This window comes from Acanthaster planci, linkage group LG01 (genome assembly GCF_054643075.1).
Source record: "Acanthaster planci isolate LZ-2023a linkage group LG01, COTS_SCS, whole genome shotgun sequence".
Classification (NCBI taxonomy): Eukaryota; Metazoa; Echinodermata; class Asteroidea; order Valvatida; family Acanthasteridae; genus Acanthaster; species Acanthaster planci.
Window position 1 is genome coordinate 9368598 of NC_141777.1, and position 19146 is coordinate 9387743.

The window sequence follows — 19146 nt, forward strand, 5'->3', positions numbered from 1 at the left end:
TATTATTCATTGTTTATTATTTTACATTCATTTACTTTCTCTATTTTGTCTGTTCATCTATTTTTGAAAATTGCGCAGAGGCTGAGGGAGGAAAGAAAGAGGATTATCCTCGAGTGTGGGCTTTACTTATCGCCACGGTAATTTTGCAGTTCAGATAAATGGTTCATTCAATTAATGATGAGGTCACTGTCAGTGGCATGACGGCAGCCTTTAATGGCCCGAACCCACGAGCTGTGTCAGTACAGGGAGCGATACGAGAAAGGTCCTTCAAACGACGGTAACTCCTCCGCCAGTCCATGATTGGACCGGATGGCCTGTGAAGTGTTGGATTTGGCGGGCCTGTTGAATCGTAATGAAGGGGCCACACTTGAAAGACGGGTGCCTCGCGGGATAGCGACATGCATTCGAATTAATCAGTGCGCCATGGAGGATAGCGTTCGTCGGTGACCGATTGCCCATCGTTCGGTCGCTGCATTGACCATAATGGCAGAAACGCTACTATAGGGTCAATGTCAGTCAATTTCCTTCTTTCCCAAGGGTGTAAAAAGCCCCCAAGTTAGCCTTAGACACTAAAGAAAAGCCATGAAAGATTACATTAAGAAATTCCGACCCCCCCAAAAAAAAAATAGCGCCCAAACACTCTGTTCCTGGATCCGCCCTGTAGTCAATGACGGCAACGTCAATTAAAGTATCGGCACCTAATTTACAAAAAATGGCATGTCGTATTGAATATGGATATATGTCGTGATAGCGTCAACATTCTATCAAATGACTGAAATCTGTTCCTTTAAAAACGTCTATACAGAACTGCACTCAATTTTATTTTTGTAATCACCTGCATTGTTCAATAGAAAGATTAAGAGACAAGTATTATATTAACTCCAACCGTGTATCATGGAGACACTAGCACATCCGAACAAATTCAATAGGCCTACTTTAATATTGGAGTCGTTGAGTTAGTAATGCACCTCGCCCAGACTGACCAGATTTTAAATTATGAAGCAATGTCAAGATGTCTGCACGTTTTAATTAAAAGGTAGTATGCGCATGTCTGTTAGTTTTAAAATGACAGCGTTGGGAAGTTTTCGCAGAAGTGGCAATCAAAAACAGAAAATATAGAGAAAAAAATCACGGAAGGAGTCAAACTTGGGCCAGTTTGTTTCACACGAATCTGGATCAGTGATCCCAATGTTGGTTCGTCTTTCCATTACGTTGGTTCTGGTGTCATTGAACCAACATTGCGTCACTGATCCCAATCCAGATCCGCGCAGATCAAACAGGCCCATTGTGTAACGTGTGAAAAACATCTACATGTACATGTACGACAAAGCAAATGCATGTACGATCTATGCATGCCGCCAGCACAATAGATTTAACTCACAAGAGGACACGGGTTTGTCATATAAATACCCTTCTACTATGGCCATCCGAGGGCGCTCCGGCATCTTAACGGCCAAAACTGTATGTAGAAAGAGTTGCGACATGAGTGTCTCAATTGTTGGAACCAAAATGGTGAATTTGCGTCGGTTTACATGGACAATTGGCACACAATAGCTGCATGCTACACTTAACACCAAATGACCGGCCATATTGGTTCCAAAGTGTGAAGTTGACCCTGCTCTCTCTATTTACAGTTCAATGGCTGTATTCTACAGTCATGGAAGCTACTGGCTGGTGATTGCAACCACCTCCGATAGGCGCATGCGCTGGTTACAGCTGGTTGATTAGCACCCGGTAGTAAATATCTGGAGCGCACGGTGGAGTGTGCCAGATTTTATCGACTTGACGTCAGATGACGTGTAAACACATATAATTTTCCTTATTTGTTCCATGGAGGACATGCTCGTTTAATATATTTTTTTCATTTCCGCGGTTGACGTATTAACGCGTCGTACTTGGTTGGGTCAAAGGGCAGTTGCAAGGTTGAAGAATTTGCGGGTAAGAAAGCCCGCCCCCAGTGGCTTCTTCAGGTAAGAAAATCCGACGATAACTGGCTATCACGACTTCTATCCCAACATCACTGTAGTGCATATTTGAGCCATGGCCGAGCGATACAGCCGTCCATATAAAAGTAACGGAATAAGTGGATCACTTGTTACAGAATCTCACGTACCAAGCAGCACTAATGTGCTCCTAAATGCACGATGAAAATAGGGCAAATACCTTATAAGTAAACTGCTGTTGCGCACCAATCAAGGGTGATACTTTTCCCAACTTTGGCCACGCATACAAAGAGGAGGCAATATGTGAGGGGTCTTATTAACAGCAAACTGCTTTGCCAAGTGCAAGAGAGGTCGTACTTTCCCTAGCAACGCAGGCTCCTTTTGTAGGAACTGCACTTTGCTGGTTCACAAACGACTATGAAATGCACGCGTATTCTCAACGCGGTAAACGTGTAAATAAGAACGTGTGGGTGCAATTTCCTCCCCGGGCCTGTTTTATGAGGGAAAAAGACTTAATATCCTGTCCTTCACGGTACGCTCGTTGGCTTGAATTGTGTTCAATCTTCAGTTTGTCTTCCTGAATAGTTATATCAGTAGAAACAAGCACCTGGTAGCATGAGGTATGCTCAATAACACGCAAAGCCTTCGTTTCAGTCATTAAATCCCGCACACTGCAGGTGATAAACATTTGTACGTATTGTACTTATTCCAGCTTCGGTTTAAGACTCGCTAACAACTAAGAGCACATGAGCATTATCCGCTGAGAATTAAACTAAAACAGAGTTCCAATAACCGTCGTCACATTGGGTTTTTGGGCCAATCAGATCTCTCCTTTTTCGTCTTTTGACAGGATAGGGCTGCACATTTAGATTGCTCACCAAAATTTACTGAAGCAAGTTGAGTAAACGGATGATGTTTTGTTGGACAGAGTGGCTTTGCAAAACGACGGGGTACTATCTTCAATGAGACACAAAAAATCATTGTTAAGTAGGAAACTCAATCATTTCCATGTTCTTAATTTGGATTTATTAATATTCGCACGAGTACAGAGACGGAGTGCAGTAGAAAGTGTGGTACATTTTGTCAAAAGAGGAATATTCTTCGGTGATATTCTGAAGGGGGAAATTTATTCCTTGGAATTACTGGTAGAGAGCACACAAGACTTAAAGAGGAGAAATTGTTGTCATTCGAGTAGCCGCATACAATCAGTGATTGATACCGCGATTATCCATTGTTCCCAAATTGGTTGTTAACAAATGTCCAGTATGGCGTTTACCTGTGCACTGATTGCTTGCTCTTGGCTTCCTATTGTCCGACGGTTTCGTCAATGGAGTCTTAAGCTGCGCCCTCAAGTGGCTATAATTAATGGCAAAGCGTGGAGTCCTTCAACTCACCGCGGCACACTTCAGTGAATACTTTGTCGCGCCTATGGAGCCGGGCGGCTGCGATTTCTTTGACAGCTCGTTACCTTTGAGGTGCCGGCACTTTATGGGTGGCGCAGTACCTTTACCGCATCATCTGGAGTTGCGTTTGGGTTGTGCTGTTGGGTGGGGCTTGAAGACGAAGTCAAGGGCTCACCCTGAGGCAGGAGATAAAAGACAGCTGATTAGATCCGTTGCTTCATTCGATCAAGATCTCACCTGCTACAGAAAGCTTCCATCATAACATTTGCCTAAATCGCGTCTCCGTTTCATACTGTTATTAATCCAGTCACCGAGTGCTTTTACCGAGACATGGATTTCAAGATCGCCGCTGCTCTGAACCTATCTCCCGAGCTGGTCTGGTTCAGCCGCCAGTCTTACGAAGAGGAGTTGTCCTCGTTGTCTTCTGAGGGGCTGAGTGTCTACGGTGGTTACTTCCCAGAGATGCCGCACGACCTGGGCAGTGACGGTACTAAGTCCCCGGGACGTGACGACAGCTTTGAGGCTGACAGCATCGCAGGAGACGACTTTACCCACGCTCTCTTCGCGCAGGAGCAGCTGATGTTGAACCAAGACAGCAGTTTTGAGTTCGGTAAGTTTGGGCTCATTCGAATCTTTCACATATGTATAATGTCATAACGATTTGAACAGTCTTCCAGGCGTTTCGATGAAATAATAATTAAGCTCCGTGCCCGAGGTATTTTCGTAACAGCGATTCGATTACAGGTACAATTCTAAGATTTACTTTCCTCAAACCTTGGAAAATGTTTTTAAGAGAAATTGGAATTTTGTACTCCACCGATCTTGTTGATGTAATTCAAACCTTTGTGCTGAACATTTCTTAAGCAGCATTTTTTGTTTTTCAGGGGCATTGGGGTCGTTCTCATTTAAATCCATTGAGTAGCGACGGAGTGATTAGGCCTGACCCGCGACTCCATGGATTCTTTTGTCTCATTCTCACATTATTTCTACAAATATTTCTTTCCTTGTTTTTATTCAGGTAACAACAAGCCCGCAAGCGACCTCCTTGACGGTCTGTCAGTTCCTACCACCGGCACCGAGCCCTTGGCCAGCTCCCCCGCGACATCACGGGACCAGGGCCCATCCACCCAGCTGGAGATCGACTACTCCCCATCACCGTCCGCCAGCAGCAGCAGGTCTGGTTCGCAGCCCGAGCTGATGGTGGCTACCTCCCCGGTCCAGATAGAGAGGCTCTTGGCATCTCAAGCCAGGGAGGTTCCTGTGACCCTCTCCCGTCTGCAAGGCTCCAGAAACAGCCATCCGGTGGCCGTGGCGGCTTGGCAGAGGGAGATTCTCCGGGACTCTGTCTCCAGACACAGCAATTTTCCGAGCCGTGCTCAGCTGCGGGAGTTGGCCCAGATGACACACCTGCCTGTATCAACAGTTACGGTAAGTACATGTAGTTGTTACCTTTTCTTTGTTTTTCTCCTCTTTCCTTATTTCGCTCTCTCATTTCCCAATTCTCTTGCTTCCCTCTCTATGTTCTGCCCTGGTTCTTGTTTCCTCCTCTGCGTCTAGGACCAAGATTTAAAACACGTACTTATGATTTTTTGTTTTTCCTCCCTTTTTTGCAGTGGTGGTTTGCCGAACAGCGAAGGATCAACTTCCACCAGGCCAAGTACGGCTTCCATTTCACCGAGCCAGCTTCGCACAGAGTCAGGGCGGGACATACGCTGAAGATCACCAACCACAGTTATTGCACCAGGCACTAAATGGTTCCAGTTGACTTTTTTATCAATACAAATTCCCGGTTTTGACTCCATATCAGGCTTTCCGGCAGGCATTCATTCTAAAAGTTCCATTCTATAATGTTGCTTTGCCGTCATGGGCACATTTGTAAATAGCCGATTTTTTCTTTTCGTAATTGAAAATATTTTATGCTAGCCTTGATTGAATTGTGATTTATTGTAATTTGCAAATTTCAAACATGGAATTCCAATGGTTTAATATTAAAAAAAATGTAGTACATGTACATTAACTTAGTTGCTCTCCGTAGCATTTCTTTCACGTGTCGTGTGTGTTTACATTGTAATATGTGGATGGGATATCATAAGCATAACATTTATAGCGGAATTAGACTGAAGCAAATGAAACTGCCTGAAGCTCTTCAAACTGCTTTCACTGCGGGGTTTTCAAGTTCATCTTAAATTCAGGAATTCATAAAAATAGGATATAAATTTCACAATTGCATCCATGGTCATGGAATGGGGTCAAACACGCACATGCACACGAAAAAATGTTGAAACGTGTACTGGACTTCAATTTGTTGGAAAGAACTCTTGTAGGATCCAGTAGCGCGCGTGGGGGAGGGAGCAACGCCCCAAGGCCTCGAAAGTGCATGATACTTGTACATCCGATGTGTAGACGGTTCTAGTGAAGCACTAAGTGGAACCCCCCCCCCCATAGTTTCCCTGTCATTTTTACTCATTACCTGAGAAATTAGCCAAACATACCCTATTCACGTTGAGGCAATTTTGATCTTGAAGCGAATTTGTCATGAAGTTTCATTTTATTGCTTTCAATTTGTACTCTCAACAACCAAAAGTTAAGAGTAAACCTCGCTTTCAAAAACAATATAGCCGGCCCCGTGAATAAGGTCTATATCACATCTATAAAGACATGTAGCCTTTTCAGTTTAATAAAGATGCACATACACATTCCACAGGATGAATAGCGCCCCCAGTGTAATGTAGCACACGTACCACCACACCACGCATGCCTCATAATTTTCGTGTTTCCATGACTATATCAACTGTGACGAGATGCTTACCGAGTTGGAGACTCTGCATTTGAATTTTTCCCGACTGCCTCTTCTATCTTTCAACGTCAACTGGATAGCAAAGAACAATCCCAATTTTCCACTCATTATAACAAATAGAGTTGGCTTCTTGACAATCCTCAATTTTCTGAATAGTTTAGTGTTTGTCTTAAGTTGACAGGAGTATATCTGTCTGTCACCTGACATGTAATACATTTAATCACGAAGTAAATTTCTACAATTTTAAAGGCTCCGATTTGCTGTCAAAATTTAGCTTATAATTTCCCACTTTATGGTAAAATTTGTTGCCATGAAATTCTGATCTTGTTTGGTTCGTGGCTATTACAACAAGGTTTTAAAAGACAAACCAACTTGCCAGTAAACAGTAATTCGCTAGTAATCACTTTTCGCTACAAATTTGAACAGTCTGGCTCGATGGCAAGTATATTAGTTTACTGTCTGCCTTATCTGAAACGGGCGCTACTGTTTACCACTCGATGTTTCATTAAGTTTGCGGCATTTCAGACTTAATTCGCGCGACTCATTCACAGACTTCCTGGGGCTAAATCTTCTGAAGTGGCCCAAGAGCGCTTTCCAACAGTTTTGATTTCAACTGCCGACATTCACTGTGTATTTTCTGTCCCCTCCCCCACCCCTCAAAAAAAAAGCCAAAAACAAGCAAACACATCCTCCTAAATTCTTGGGGGCGACAGGTAATTCAAAACTACATGTATTAAGAAAGAGGATTTCCCCCGAAAGCATCATTATGTGCTTTCCCAAAACTTATGTTTTGAATGATTCTCCAGTAAAAAAGGCACACCCACCCATATTTTTTTAATTAGCATGTGGCCCTTGCATTTAGGCAGCCAGCTATCTGTATCCCCAGGCTATAAACTTGGTGTAACAAGGGTGAACTTGTAATGGGGCCCCAGGGGTTGGGGGTCGCACATATTTTCTCAAAGGAGCACCGAAAACAAACATGTACATGTAAACTGTGGCTTCGCGCACAGGTGTGCTCGATTGCTAGCGTGTTCAGATCCGTGAATGTGAGGACTGACGGCTTTCATGCACTCTCCCAGGTTCCGCTTCGGCGTTGAGTTGCAGTCTCCGTACCAGCAAATGTTTGGGCAGTCCTCAAGACTGCATACCCCGACCCCCTGCATTACCACGCACGGCCCATCAGCGGCGTATGCTTTTGGATTGGGGGGACGCAAAATCGAATGCTGCTTCAGGCTCATTCAACATGATGTTGGGGGAGAAAAAAATATCAAAACCCTTACTCACAGTCCCAACATCCTTTTTTTCATGGTGTTGGCGTTGGATACGCCACTGCGGCCCATTCCAAATGACTGTAGCATTTCTAGCAAAGGATAATACACATATCTACGTTTTTTCAGCGAATGAAATTGGATCCTTGACAGTTTGGGTTCCATATTAGTATGGCGTCTGTCTTACATAATTTTAAAAAGGCACTTCTGTTTTTACAGCTTTACCGAGTAAAGTGCCACCGTCTCTGCACGTGTACATATATTATTTAGTCTCAAAGCTTTTAAATTTGAAAAAAAATACTCTTTAAGTTTTCAATTTACTGCTAACTTGTAAGTTGTAGCCAACGTTAAATTCTCACTTTAACAAAACTGTCATTTCCTCGAAATCCCCACTCTGACTTTGTCTGAGGTGCAGGGTATTACAGCAAGCTTTCAGTAGACGAGTCAACTTGTTAGTAAACGATAATCCTTTATTGATGCCTAACAACAAACATAGTCTGTCCCGTTGATTGGTACATGTACATTATTATTAGTTTACTATCTGCCTTATCCGGTGTGAAATGGCGCTACTGTTTACTACTAGATGTTCTATTAGGTTTTGCGGCACCGCAGACTCGATTAACGATGTCCCTCTTCACAGACTTCCTGGGGCCAAATCTGTTAATTGTTAAGGGTGCAAGAGGCCTCTACTCAGCCCAGACATTTTTTTTAAAATACCCCTCACCCAAAAAAGCGATGTTTGGGGACTTTTTCACTTTCTTCCCTTCGCAAAGCGTGAAGACAGCCTCAAATGTAGCCTCGCGGTGGTTCACCAGAAAGGGCTTCAAAGCTTACACAATGAAACTGGGAAACTTTTGACCCCCAAACTTTGACTTTGGAACTCCCCTTTTTAATCAAGAGCACAAAACGTAGATTACATGATTGTACAAAGATCACAATTTCAAGGAACTGGCCATTTCGTTGTGGCTTCGGGCTGGCTATACGGATTATCATAAAACGGGTTTGAACTTCAAGCATCTTGTGTCTGTGTTTTGTGAATATCATTCTCCAACGAAGGTTTCAATGTAAACCATTTTATAAAGATTCTCTAATCTTTATAAATCTTTAAAATCTTTCATTTGATTAAAGATCTCGAAAAAGGCATTCCTTATATTTTTTAAGTGCATAATACAATAGACTGATTGCGCCCGCTAAGTCACGTGACCTATAGTGGGTATTAAATATCAACAAACATGGTGTCCACCAAAAGCAAAGGGTTTCTTAAGTATCATTTACCAAAAATAAAGCTATTGGTGGGTGCCGTACTCAGACTAATAATGTGGCGCATGCTTTACTAAAAATTGGCTTTATTGTTTGTAAATAACATACACTCCAAACACACTTTGCCATGGGGATGATACCCACTATAGGTCACGTGATTTAGCGGGTGCAAGGTACCCCTGGCCCTGGCTCAACCTCGGCTGGCCACTGATGATTGTACCACAACCCATTCTTTCTTTGTAAACATCACAGACCTTCTTAACAGCTTTTTTGGGTTTCAAATTTTCAAAGCTAAAGAGAAGACTGCAAAGAGAGCTTAGCAGCCAACCCAGATTATATCCAGCCTGGAATGAGACCAAGACCGAGGGGTACCCCCCCCCGACATGTCCAATCGCTATACACACTCTAGACTATTGTTATCTAACACATCGTTCGAGATACCAGAAAAGAATTCCTCAGATTCTGGTGAAAAAAATGACCAACACAAAGCAGGGGGGCTCTCAATCTCATATCTTGCTTCATAATGACCCACATCAGCTTGAATTTGTCGGCACACAAAGGGCGGCATTCGGCGGTCCACTCCTGAGCGCGGCACAGAGGGTTACGATTTCCAATTCGCACCTCGCTCTACCGTGGAGTTCCAGGTGAGCCACGCATTGTTAGGCCCTAATTGGTGGACAGACTTGTCTTCTTAGTGCAACAATAGTACGAGTACTACAATGCGTGATTGACCCGTGACAAGGGAAGATCTATATAAACCGATTTTTTGTGGGGGGGAGGGGAAAGATTTGCAATTTTTCATATAAACTTGTTCAGCCTTTCTGAGCAGTGAGGCTACACTTGGGGCTTTTTATACTTGTTTGAAGGAAGACAAATAAAACCGACCAAAACTGTGCCTTTTTCAAAACAGGCATTTTTTTACTTTCTTCATAAATTTCTTGGTTCTTTTTTGGGGGGGCGGAGGGCTGCCATGGGGCACCGTTTCCCCCTGCATCCATCCTTGACCCATGACCGACAAAATGAAAGATGGCAGAGTGGGGTATAAGTGGAGTGGTTCTTGAGTTATCTTGGAACTGGTTTAGTTTCATCCATTTTCTAGTATCAAATAGAAGGCCAGGCGGATTTTTGCCTGCACCACTTATAACATTACCCCCCCCCCAGTTTTTCACACCCACAAAACTAACAATAGGTGCCCACGATCTGACATGTACCAGTTGAAAATAAATGTAAATATTTCTGGAGCAATTCTATTTTTTTCTTTTTGCTCTGTCCCATTCCACAGTGTCTATGTTAGTAACTTACGCGCTGCTGTTCGCCTGGCACAGGTGTGGGGATACTCGAGCAACATTGATTCATCGTGTCAACACATTGAAAACACATCAGCGGATAATCCCCTATCACTTACCGTAATGCCCGATAGTGTCTGGTTCCTGTGTATTGAATAATTGCGGGTTGATTGCTGGTGCTATCTGATGTAATCGAGAGTTTAAACACCGTCTGTCACTGAATGTTGATGACGCGGCCTGACAGTTTCTACAGCTCTCTGAAGTCATTTTACCTGTTTTGTTTTGTTGAAGACTAGGTCGAAACATTTTATTGTACCAAATTAACTACACAAAGCTAAGGTTTATATTTTTAGGCAATAGAGGTTTTGAGTGTATTCCTTCAAATGGTAGAATTATGAAATGTGGCCTCAAATCCACATTAGCCGTCCAGTATGAAATGTATCACGCAAAGGGTGAGCATGATGTACTAGGATTGACGTAAAAATTGAATAAAGCAAAAACATCAAAAAGAATCCAAGAAATTTCTGGTAGTAGGATGGCCATTGTTTTTCATGGACAAGTGACTGTAGCCCTTTTTAGCTCCCTCTATCTCAGCCACGTCTCTGGGATTTTTTTTGGGGGGGGGCTGGTGTTGGCGTACTTCACCTTGCCTCGGTATTGTCCGACCCAGGCCACTGCCGAGCCAGTCAACGGCCGTTCCCCCGGATACTGTTTGGGTCCTGGCTCCTCCGTGTCTGTATCGCCAAGACCAGAGCACGATATGGGGTAAAAGTTCAAATAAACGTCGAATTAATTTCTCTTCGCAACATCTGCTTGATGTCCGCTTATCGAAGCTGGTGTTTATGAAAATGGGGATTTACAAATTAAGTTCTACGAATGAAACGCTGTATAGATAGCGTGATTAACCCAGCGTCCCCAAGGAGGAAATTAATCTTCGATATCCGATGAGGTTACCATCGTTAAATGAGAAAAAAAGTCTTGATAAGGACAAAGAACAGGTTTGGTTGGCAAGGGGCGAGCGTGAGGTGTGATTTTCTGAGGTCTCCAGAGGTGCCATCAGTTAGGTCGGCCCCTCAAAAAGTGGCGCGGACGGCGTTTTGCAGTTAATTCGCCGGCACAGGAGCTCACAAAGACCCAGAGTCACAGAAGGGGCGCGTCTCTTGGCTTTCTCCGAGTGCATTATTGTGCAATAAGTACAATCAAGATGGGAGTGGGAGTGAACGGTTGGCGCGAAGAAAGTGGGTTTATTACAATTGCTAAAGATTTTTTTTAATTTCACTCAAGTTGAGTATCCAAAAGAAGGCAAAACCCGCGATGAAAATTATCCGAAAGAAGGTCCAGGAGAGATGAAAGATTGTCTACAATGGAGGGGGCTAGACGTGTCTCACGCATTTCCCTGATTTCCCCATTATTGCGCAGCTAACTGCGTTAATTATGCCGGTCTATTTCGATGGGGTACACACAACTTGGTTATCAGACACATGTCCGTGATCTTTTCGTACAAATTTCAAAACGCATGGGCCTACAAACCCTAAAACTTAAGCTTAAGTTTAAAGTCAGAGTTTTGAAACTCTAGGGACACCGCATGACTGTAATTATCTGAAGTCTCATAAAGAGGATTCAGTCCCTAGCGAGAATTCCTTCTCCGCTCCATAAATATCAATAACCTTCGATGCAAGGTGCAATAAATTGGGCAAAATGTGCATTTGCTAGTTGCGTGAATATATTTGAGCGCAACAACGCGACGCTTTGACCGAATGGGTTTGCATTTGTATGAAGCACGGGTGTTTAGGAGTACATTTCACAATTAAAAAATAAAATCAGTTTCCTAGGATTGAGTTTTAGGACTTATGTCGAATAATGTAGACTTGCCTACTTGGTTGATAATGGTTTCCATGTGGTTGTCTAATACATGTAGCATCATTAAATGCATTCAGTATTCTTCCTGAAAAGACCTACCCCCACACCCCTTTGAGCAGCGCATGGTATTCACGCAACCCCACTTCCACCAACCCCGGCGGCGCGTAACAAAAGATCCTTTTAAGATGATACCGGGGAGTGAAGCTACCGCATCGACGCACCCATCGGTGTGAGTGATGTGAGCCCGCGGTTGATATCACAGGGATCGGAGGTCCCACCACCACACCCCCTCCGCCTTCAGCCCCGGCAACACAGCGCATTTTGTTCTCAACATAATAACCAATAGGAAGTAAGAACCAGGGACATAGGAAACAAAGAAGAGTGCGTCTAAAGCCCCTCCATGTCAAACTTCGAGTCAAGCAAATCGAGGGGAAGGACAGAATTGAAATGTAGGTGAAAAGGATGCAAGGGGATGAAAATCATCATTTTCCTTGAAAATATCTCAGGATTAACCCCTGCAACCATTCATCGGTATATGTTTGCTGTTGTGTGCTCCCCCCCCCGAAAAATCCTGGAAACGCATATGCCTGCATATGCATAAAACGCTTTACCAATCTGTAGATGAACACCAAGCCTTTTTTGGCAACGCCGTTTCTTTCAACATGACAAAAACCCCTAATGGTCACTCATCAAATTATAAATGGCGCCCCCATCAGTTGTCTCAAGCAGCTGCTTAGAAACTTAATTTGCATCTTCCGAACACGAATCGTAAACCTTTTTCTAGGTATCAAACACGAAGACGTCGTTGGTAATTAACTTACGCTAAAAAAAATACAAATATATCCAGCTTTCCAGTATTCTGTTGTGTTAAAAATAACAATGCGAAATATGCTGTCCTGTGGCAGATTGGCCTGTTATTTTGTTCTTTTGCTTTTTTTTCATTGTACACATTCAACACTGGCGAAACGATTTTAAAGTGTGGGAGCAAGCGGCAAGACCCGCCCATTAGACTAAAAAGAAAATTATGAAGTTCCAAGGTACCTCCAACGGCGACACAACACGATTTTAGCAGAATCATTCCAGGGCGGTCCTATCCCTTATAAAATTGTAAAACCAGAGGACATCCCAACAATCGTTTTATAGAAAAAAAAAACTTCAGAAAGTTGTAAGACCTTAAGACGCGCTTGATCACAGAAAGTCTTGCTGCATGACGTCAAAGAACCCGATAACTGGTGACCAATAAACAGCCCAAATTCAACGGACTGTGCCGAGCACGCAGGCGCAACTTAATCGGAAATAGAGTTTGTGGGCTCTGAGGAATTCTTCCCACGGTGGAATGAGGAAAAAGTGTACTTCTGGAAAACGGCTGAAGTTCCTCTTATTTCGACTTCCCACGGGAATGGATTGATCTCAACCCGGGGACTAAGTTTTATTATGAAACATGAGTAAGACCCAGCAAGATACCGCCTCTTTGATCGTTGATGATACAGAACACGTGTCTCGCGAAGAGACACCTGCCGCAGATTCCCTGAGGTCTCTCCTGGACTCAGACGAGGCGCAGAGCCTACTCTTTGACCTGATGAGCGACGACAGGCTACTGGCTCAGGTGAGCGGGCTAACCGGCGAAGACAACGGTGGGGAGATGGGTAGGAATGCCGCTACACCCCCTAGGGGACCCTACTCGGGGAGCTCTTGCTCTCTTCCCGTGCCTAGCCTTCAGCAGTACGGCTCCGAGGTACAGGCACTCGCCAGGCAGGAGCCCCTCTCACCGGTGGAGGCGAGAGCGCCGTTCACACCCACCCTGCTGCCGGCCGCGATGCGGTGGGACGCCCTGGCTTTTCAACGGCAAGCTGCCTACACACAGATCCCATCACAGTATTCCCAGAAGGGTAAGCAATGCCCATAGCTAATATTTTACATTTTTGTTGCTTTTCTAATTTTTTTTATTAAGCGGTTTTCTGTCATTTTAAAATTTGTTCAATGTTCTTTTTTCGGGGGGGGTTGGAGGGACACGAGCCTCGCTGGCCCCTCTAGATCCAACCTTGAGAATCGGTCTCCATCTCTACATCAGTGGAGAAGTTTCATTAATTTACTGCACAACCCATGTACCTCTTTAAATTAAATGCAAAAGAAAAGTGCATGATCTTTTAATTTCTTCCAGCTTTCAGAGTTCCCAATAATGAAATGGATTTTGATGTAGATATTTTCAAAATAAATAATGCAGTTCGGTTTAAAGCCCAAGAAATTTTGGAGCTTTTGCATTATTTTAGAGAGCAGATAAATGAAACATTGTTCTTTATTATTGATAACGGTTATTTCAGGTTTTTGCAAAGGTTTCAGCAGGTTTCTTTGAGCCAATTTGGGGAGGCTGGACCCTTTGAACATGACGTTCACCTTTAACTTTAGCTTCTGCTCAGTCATTTTTTTTGGGGGGGGAGGGTGCCAGCCCCCCGTAGAACTGCACCCGTCTTTCAGATGGTACTAAAAGTTGAAACAAAAATTAATCAGGTTAAGGCTTATGCCATTTTGGGATAGGAATTAGATGTCATTACACTTGTCCAATTGTTGGCAAAATTTGACAAATCATATACTCAAAGCAGTAAATGAATAAATGCACAAGTTTTTATGAATACAAATTAGTTACAGTTACAATTTTTATTTTCATATAGATAACCATCCTTACCCAAGCACTGTGCCGGAGACACCTCAGCAGCCTTACCAGTGCCAGATTCTGCATTCAACCCCACCTCTGCCCCCCGTCAAGAAGGTTTTCCTTGGCAACAAGCGCCAGCCCAAGACGATTTTCACCAATGAACAGCTGGAACTGCTAGAGATGACCTTTGCCACCAGCCACTACCCCAGCTCCGTGCTTCGCACACAGTTGTCGTATGTCAGCCGGCTACCAGTCAAAACAATTCAGGTATTAAATGCAACATCCCTTGACTTCTGGGGTTTGAAAATATATCAGTCACTTTTCAGATTCTCCTCCTGAATTTTTTCCGTCTTTTGAATCGGTTGAAAATCTTCATTCAAGGTGAATGACTGAATGAATGACATTAATGCAGGTGATTCACAATAGTGTGCCCCCAATAGTTTACAACGCGTTGGCCAATCACAACATGCAAAATCTGTTAACCCTTTTCAAATGCACATTGGGTCAACAGATTTGGTGCATCATGATTGGCCAATGCCATGCAAACTGCTAGAGGCGCACTAGTGTGGATTACTTGTGTTACAGGAGAATCGATCTTGTAACAAGTGTTGTAATTCTTTATTATTATGCCAACATTTTGTATTTTAGGGTTTATGAATTCTTCAAAAGGAGGCAGTGTTGGAGTGTTGAACAAAATAAAAGTAAAATTCCCATCAGGCAGGAAAAACTTTTAATAGATTGACCCTTCAGGGGAAGATCTAGAAATATTTCAAGGGGGGGGTCAGGCCGGGGATTTATTTTTGTGGGCAAGTGGAAACAATGGTGAAACATTACACATGACTTACATTGTTTACTGTAGTATTTTTGCACTTGCTTTCATTATTTTGTTATTTTCCCCTCTTTTATTGGGGGATCTCATGGGGGGTTGGATTCACACCTACCCTCTCTGTCTGTGCAGTGATATTGCAAAGAGTTCGTTCCACTGTTTCATTTTTTCCCAACACTGTTCTGCACTAATCTCAAGTTGATTTTATAATATTTAGGTTAGTTTCAGTTTAATTTCATTTTTTTCCACCTGGCTGATATAAATGTCTGAAGATCTACATACATGTATACTCAAACAATAGAAAGTTTGGTTGTGGACAAATATACACAGCAACTCACGGCTAAAGTTTTCTTCCAAACATCCATCAAATGGGCCATTTCCTTTTTTTATTTGCCGATAGACCTGGTTCCAAAACCGAAGAGTCCGCTACAGGAGACGTCTTGGGAAAATCTCCAAGCAGAGAAGACAGCGTCAATCCTTGGAGGCGTCTTTTGGAGCGCTGTCCCCCGTCAAGTCACTCCCAGACTTGGGGCCAGGGAGCAACAGAGGCAGCCCTTGGCACAGTGAGTCTGCTACAGCCCAGTCATCGCCAGAGTACATGCTGGTTTTTCCTCCATCCCAGGGTGAGTCCTGTCAGCAAGCTGGTCAACTCTCTGGGCCTCAGCTGGGCTTTCAACCAAACCAGCAAGGGGTGGCGAATTATGGCTGGCAAGATCATTCCCAGCTAGCAGGCGGGTGGTTTCCTGACCGAACGACCCTCTTGTCAGACCAGTACTTGAGGACACAACAAGCAGATGCTCTACCAAGCAGATGGGTCACAACCTCTCCATGGGGCTTCACTGAGACAAGACCCCTTGAATTTTGTAATTCTTCCAATGACAACCCGTCAACAAGAGGTTACCAGCACTTCCCTCAGAAGCACCCTGGAGACGTCCCAACACCATTGCCCAACCTGCGAATAATCTATCCAAAACCACCCCAGCCTTCAGCTGGTTCCAACCAGCAGCATCCAATGGCATCACCCCTGGCTGCCTCTCATTACCCGCTACCACCGAGTGCCATGCTGTCCCAGTACCAACCACACCCCATCTCACCTCAACCTAACCGGTATCATCAGCCAGCCACACCCTGCATGACGCAGAGCCAGTCCAGCGTACCGTACCAATACCACACTCCCCTACAGCAGGGTACCGATTCAGACTGGATGCATCCACAGTGTTCTCCCCACCCCCAGGACACTCACCAGATCCCATCCCCAAACCCCACTCTTCAGAGTGAATTCCCTGGTGCTTTCCCCCAACAAGAACCTCCATCATACAATATCCGGGGCCTGCCAAACAGCCAGGGGTATCCAGAACCCAAAGCAGTTCCCAAGAATGGATTCAGTAGTGGATATCCAACAGTAGACCCAACCCTGTGCTACTATTCAGGCTCACATCATCAACTTCAGATAAACCATCCAAGCTTCTCCATCGCTCAGTCCAGGACCTCCAACCAGAGTGACTCCGACTCTTCAACTTCCATGAAGGAAAGTTCTCCCTGTCCACCAGCCAATGAGTATACCTTCACTCCCCTGAAAAATAAATCTGTCTCTCAAGGGGCACTAACTGACAAGATGCCCACAGACAAATGTTCTTCCAACCCGGCAGCACAGCCCGTCACCCCAGGCATGGTCCCTACCTCTTCCGGTGACCCCCCACCCCCAGGCCAGCTTGTCATGCCCAAGCAGCCTACTCCAGTCAATCTGGTCCATGCATGCAACCAGCCACTGGCATCTTCAGCCGATGAGCCATCGGTATCACCGTGCTCACCGGAATCAGCCTGCAGCTTTGGATCCTGTACCACTCTCTACATAGACCTCGATGCCGAGATCGATTAAGCACACTGGTACTTGGCACCATCTAAATCGCTCACAAAATTCATCCCAGACTCCAGTTTAGCAGTGTTTAAGGTCTGAGGGAAATCTCTTTAACAAGACAAATTTTGTGAAACCAGGCACGCAACTTTTGTTATAAAGTCAGCTGATTTCTTACTGATTGTTCACTTCACCTGTATGCCATTGCAAAGTGCAACAGCGTTAAAAACTATATGCCCTGTGGGTATTTTGTGTATTTTTGGTTTGAATTCCTAGATGTAAGTCTGCCTGCAATACGCCACATTTTGTGCCATAAATACATGTACTCTATAAAAACAAACAAAACAGGAAAACACCTCTATGCAGAGGATTTACGGGTAGCCCATTCTGTAAAGTAGCAAATTTTTGGTTTTTGGTTATAACGTGTACATGACATGCATACGCCTGCAACCGAGTTTGAATATTCCTTTGCATGTTTGTTGAAATGCAGTCTGAGTACATGTACTGCCAAAGTTGCACTTTTTTGTTCACTATGAATCATGCACTTTTGGAATCATGATTCAATCGTGATTGTATAGAAAAGAAATCATGTGACTCCATTTTACGAATGCAGTTACTGCAAAAGGATCCTATGGCAACTGCATGCGTATTAAGATTTGTGATTGGCGTGGACAGGGCCAGTACGACACTGACAACCACCAATAATTAAAAGGGGTACTTTGAGCATTTGTTGACAATGTTGGAACTATGATATTGTTTCCACTTCTGTGTGATCTATAAACTCAATACATGTAGTAGGTTTTCATGAACAGTGAATGCTGAACAAGGCAAAGTTTGGTACATGTATCTGGGTGTCCGAAACTTGGCAAAATGCTGCCAATTATTCGTGGGATGCATATGACCAGACTTTGTGATTCTTAATTGTTTTGTTTTCTTTTCTAATTGTTTTTCTTTTTCTAAGTAAACTACTATGTGATAATGTTACATAATAAAAAAGTGAAAAAGAAAGGTATTTTATTTTTAGTTAAGCCATTACAGAGCAGAAAAGGGAGTATGGTCTAAGAATATACTTCTGAATTAGATGATGTCTTGGTGTTGTTTTTGTTGGAACGTTTCATTAGTTTATCAGTGACAAATTGTGATTTTTACAGATTGAAATCTTTTGAGATAGGCAGATAATGGCAGAGTTTGAAAAAAATCAAAGCACTGTGTTGGACAATTCTTGAGAAACGTACTCTATTACGTGGACATTGTTAAATTTTTTTTCAGTTCGAGGAAAAAGCCTCAAGTTGGTGAAAATGAAAATAAAATGACGAGCTTAGAAAAAAATTGCTTCCTTTATTGAATCGCCTTCAAATTTGTGCTAAATCATAACAGTAGACTTGTCCTCATTCTATGTATTTCATTGTTTGCCAACTTGCAGGTACATGTATCAATTTTTTATTTCCATTGGGGAAAGATTAGAAGGCCAATTCTTAATTTGCAACCAACTAGCCAATTTCCAGTGGTGTAAATCTATGCTTACATGTGAGGGGGAATGGGAATAACCAGAATGTGTCGTTAGTTCCCTATATTGTAGTCTTTTTAATACATGCCAACTCTTGGAGTGTAAAAAGACAACTCACATTTTCGATTGTTTCGGGGTTCTTTCCACAAAAATAGGATGATCAAATGGTCAAAAAGTGTGTGAGGGGAGGGGGCCACAATCTTGACACCCCTTGGGTAATCCCCGCAAGAGAAGGAAATGGCCTACATATTGAACTCTGCCGGCAAAGACATGGGATGCATTCCCCTTCTAAGTGCAGATTTTAACATCTAAAAACAATTGCCCACCATCAGACATGCACAAAAAGACTACAGGCTGTAGGAATCTTGATATTGTGACCAGAATACGTCCACTTTGTGCCCATGGTATTTCATGTGGGCGATGAAACAAAGTTTTTGAAAGAGGAAAAGGTCACACCAACTCTCAAATCTCATCTGCCAATAAATGTA

General features: G+C 43.5%; 2 protein-coding genes across 2 annotated transcripts; both read left to right on the forward strand.

Moving 5' to 3' along the window:
- The first annotated feature begins 3497 nt into the window (after positions 1-3497).
- LOC110983982 (uncharacterized) lies at positions 3498-5139 on the forward strand. The gene is made up of 3 exons (XM_022243735.2): positions 3498-3956; positions 4365-4774; positions 4960-5139. Exons 1-3 carry the CDS (start codon positions 3677-3679, stop codon positions 5095-5097), a joined length of 828 nt encoding a protein of 275 aa, XP_022099427.2. The 5' UTR covers positions 3498-3676; the 3' UTR covers positions 5098-5139.
- Positions 5140-13137: 7998 nt separating this feature from the next.
- Positions 13138-18463, forward strand: LOC110983954 (uncharacterized). Its single transcript, XM_022243679.2, has 3 exons — positions 13138-13706; positions 14487-14737; positions 15697-18463. The coding sequence occupies exons 1-3, from the start codon at positions 13259-13261 to the stop codon at positions 17173-17175; spliced, it is 2178 nt and encodes a 725-aa protein (XP_022099371.2). The 5' UTR covers positions 13138-13258; the 3' UTR covers positions 17176-18463.
- Positions 18464-19146: the final 683 nt, after the last annotated feature.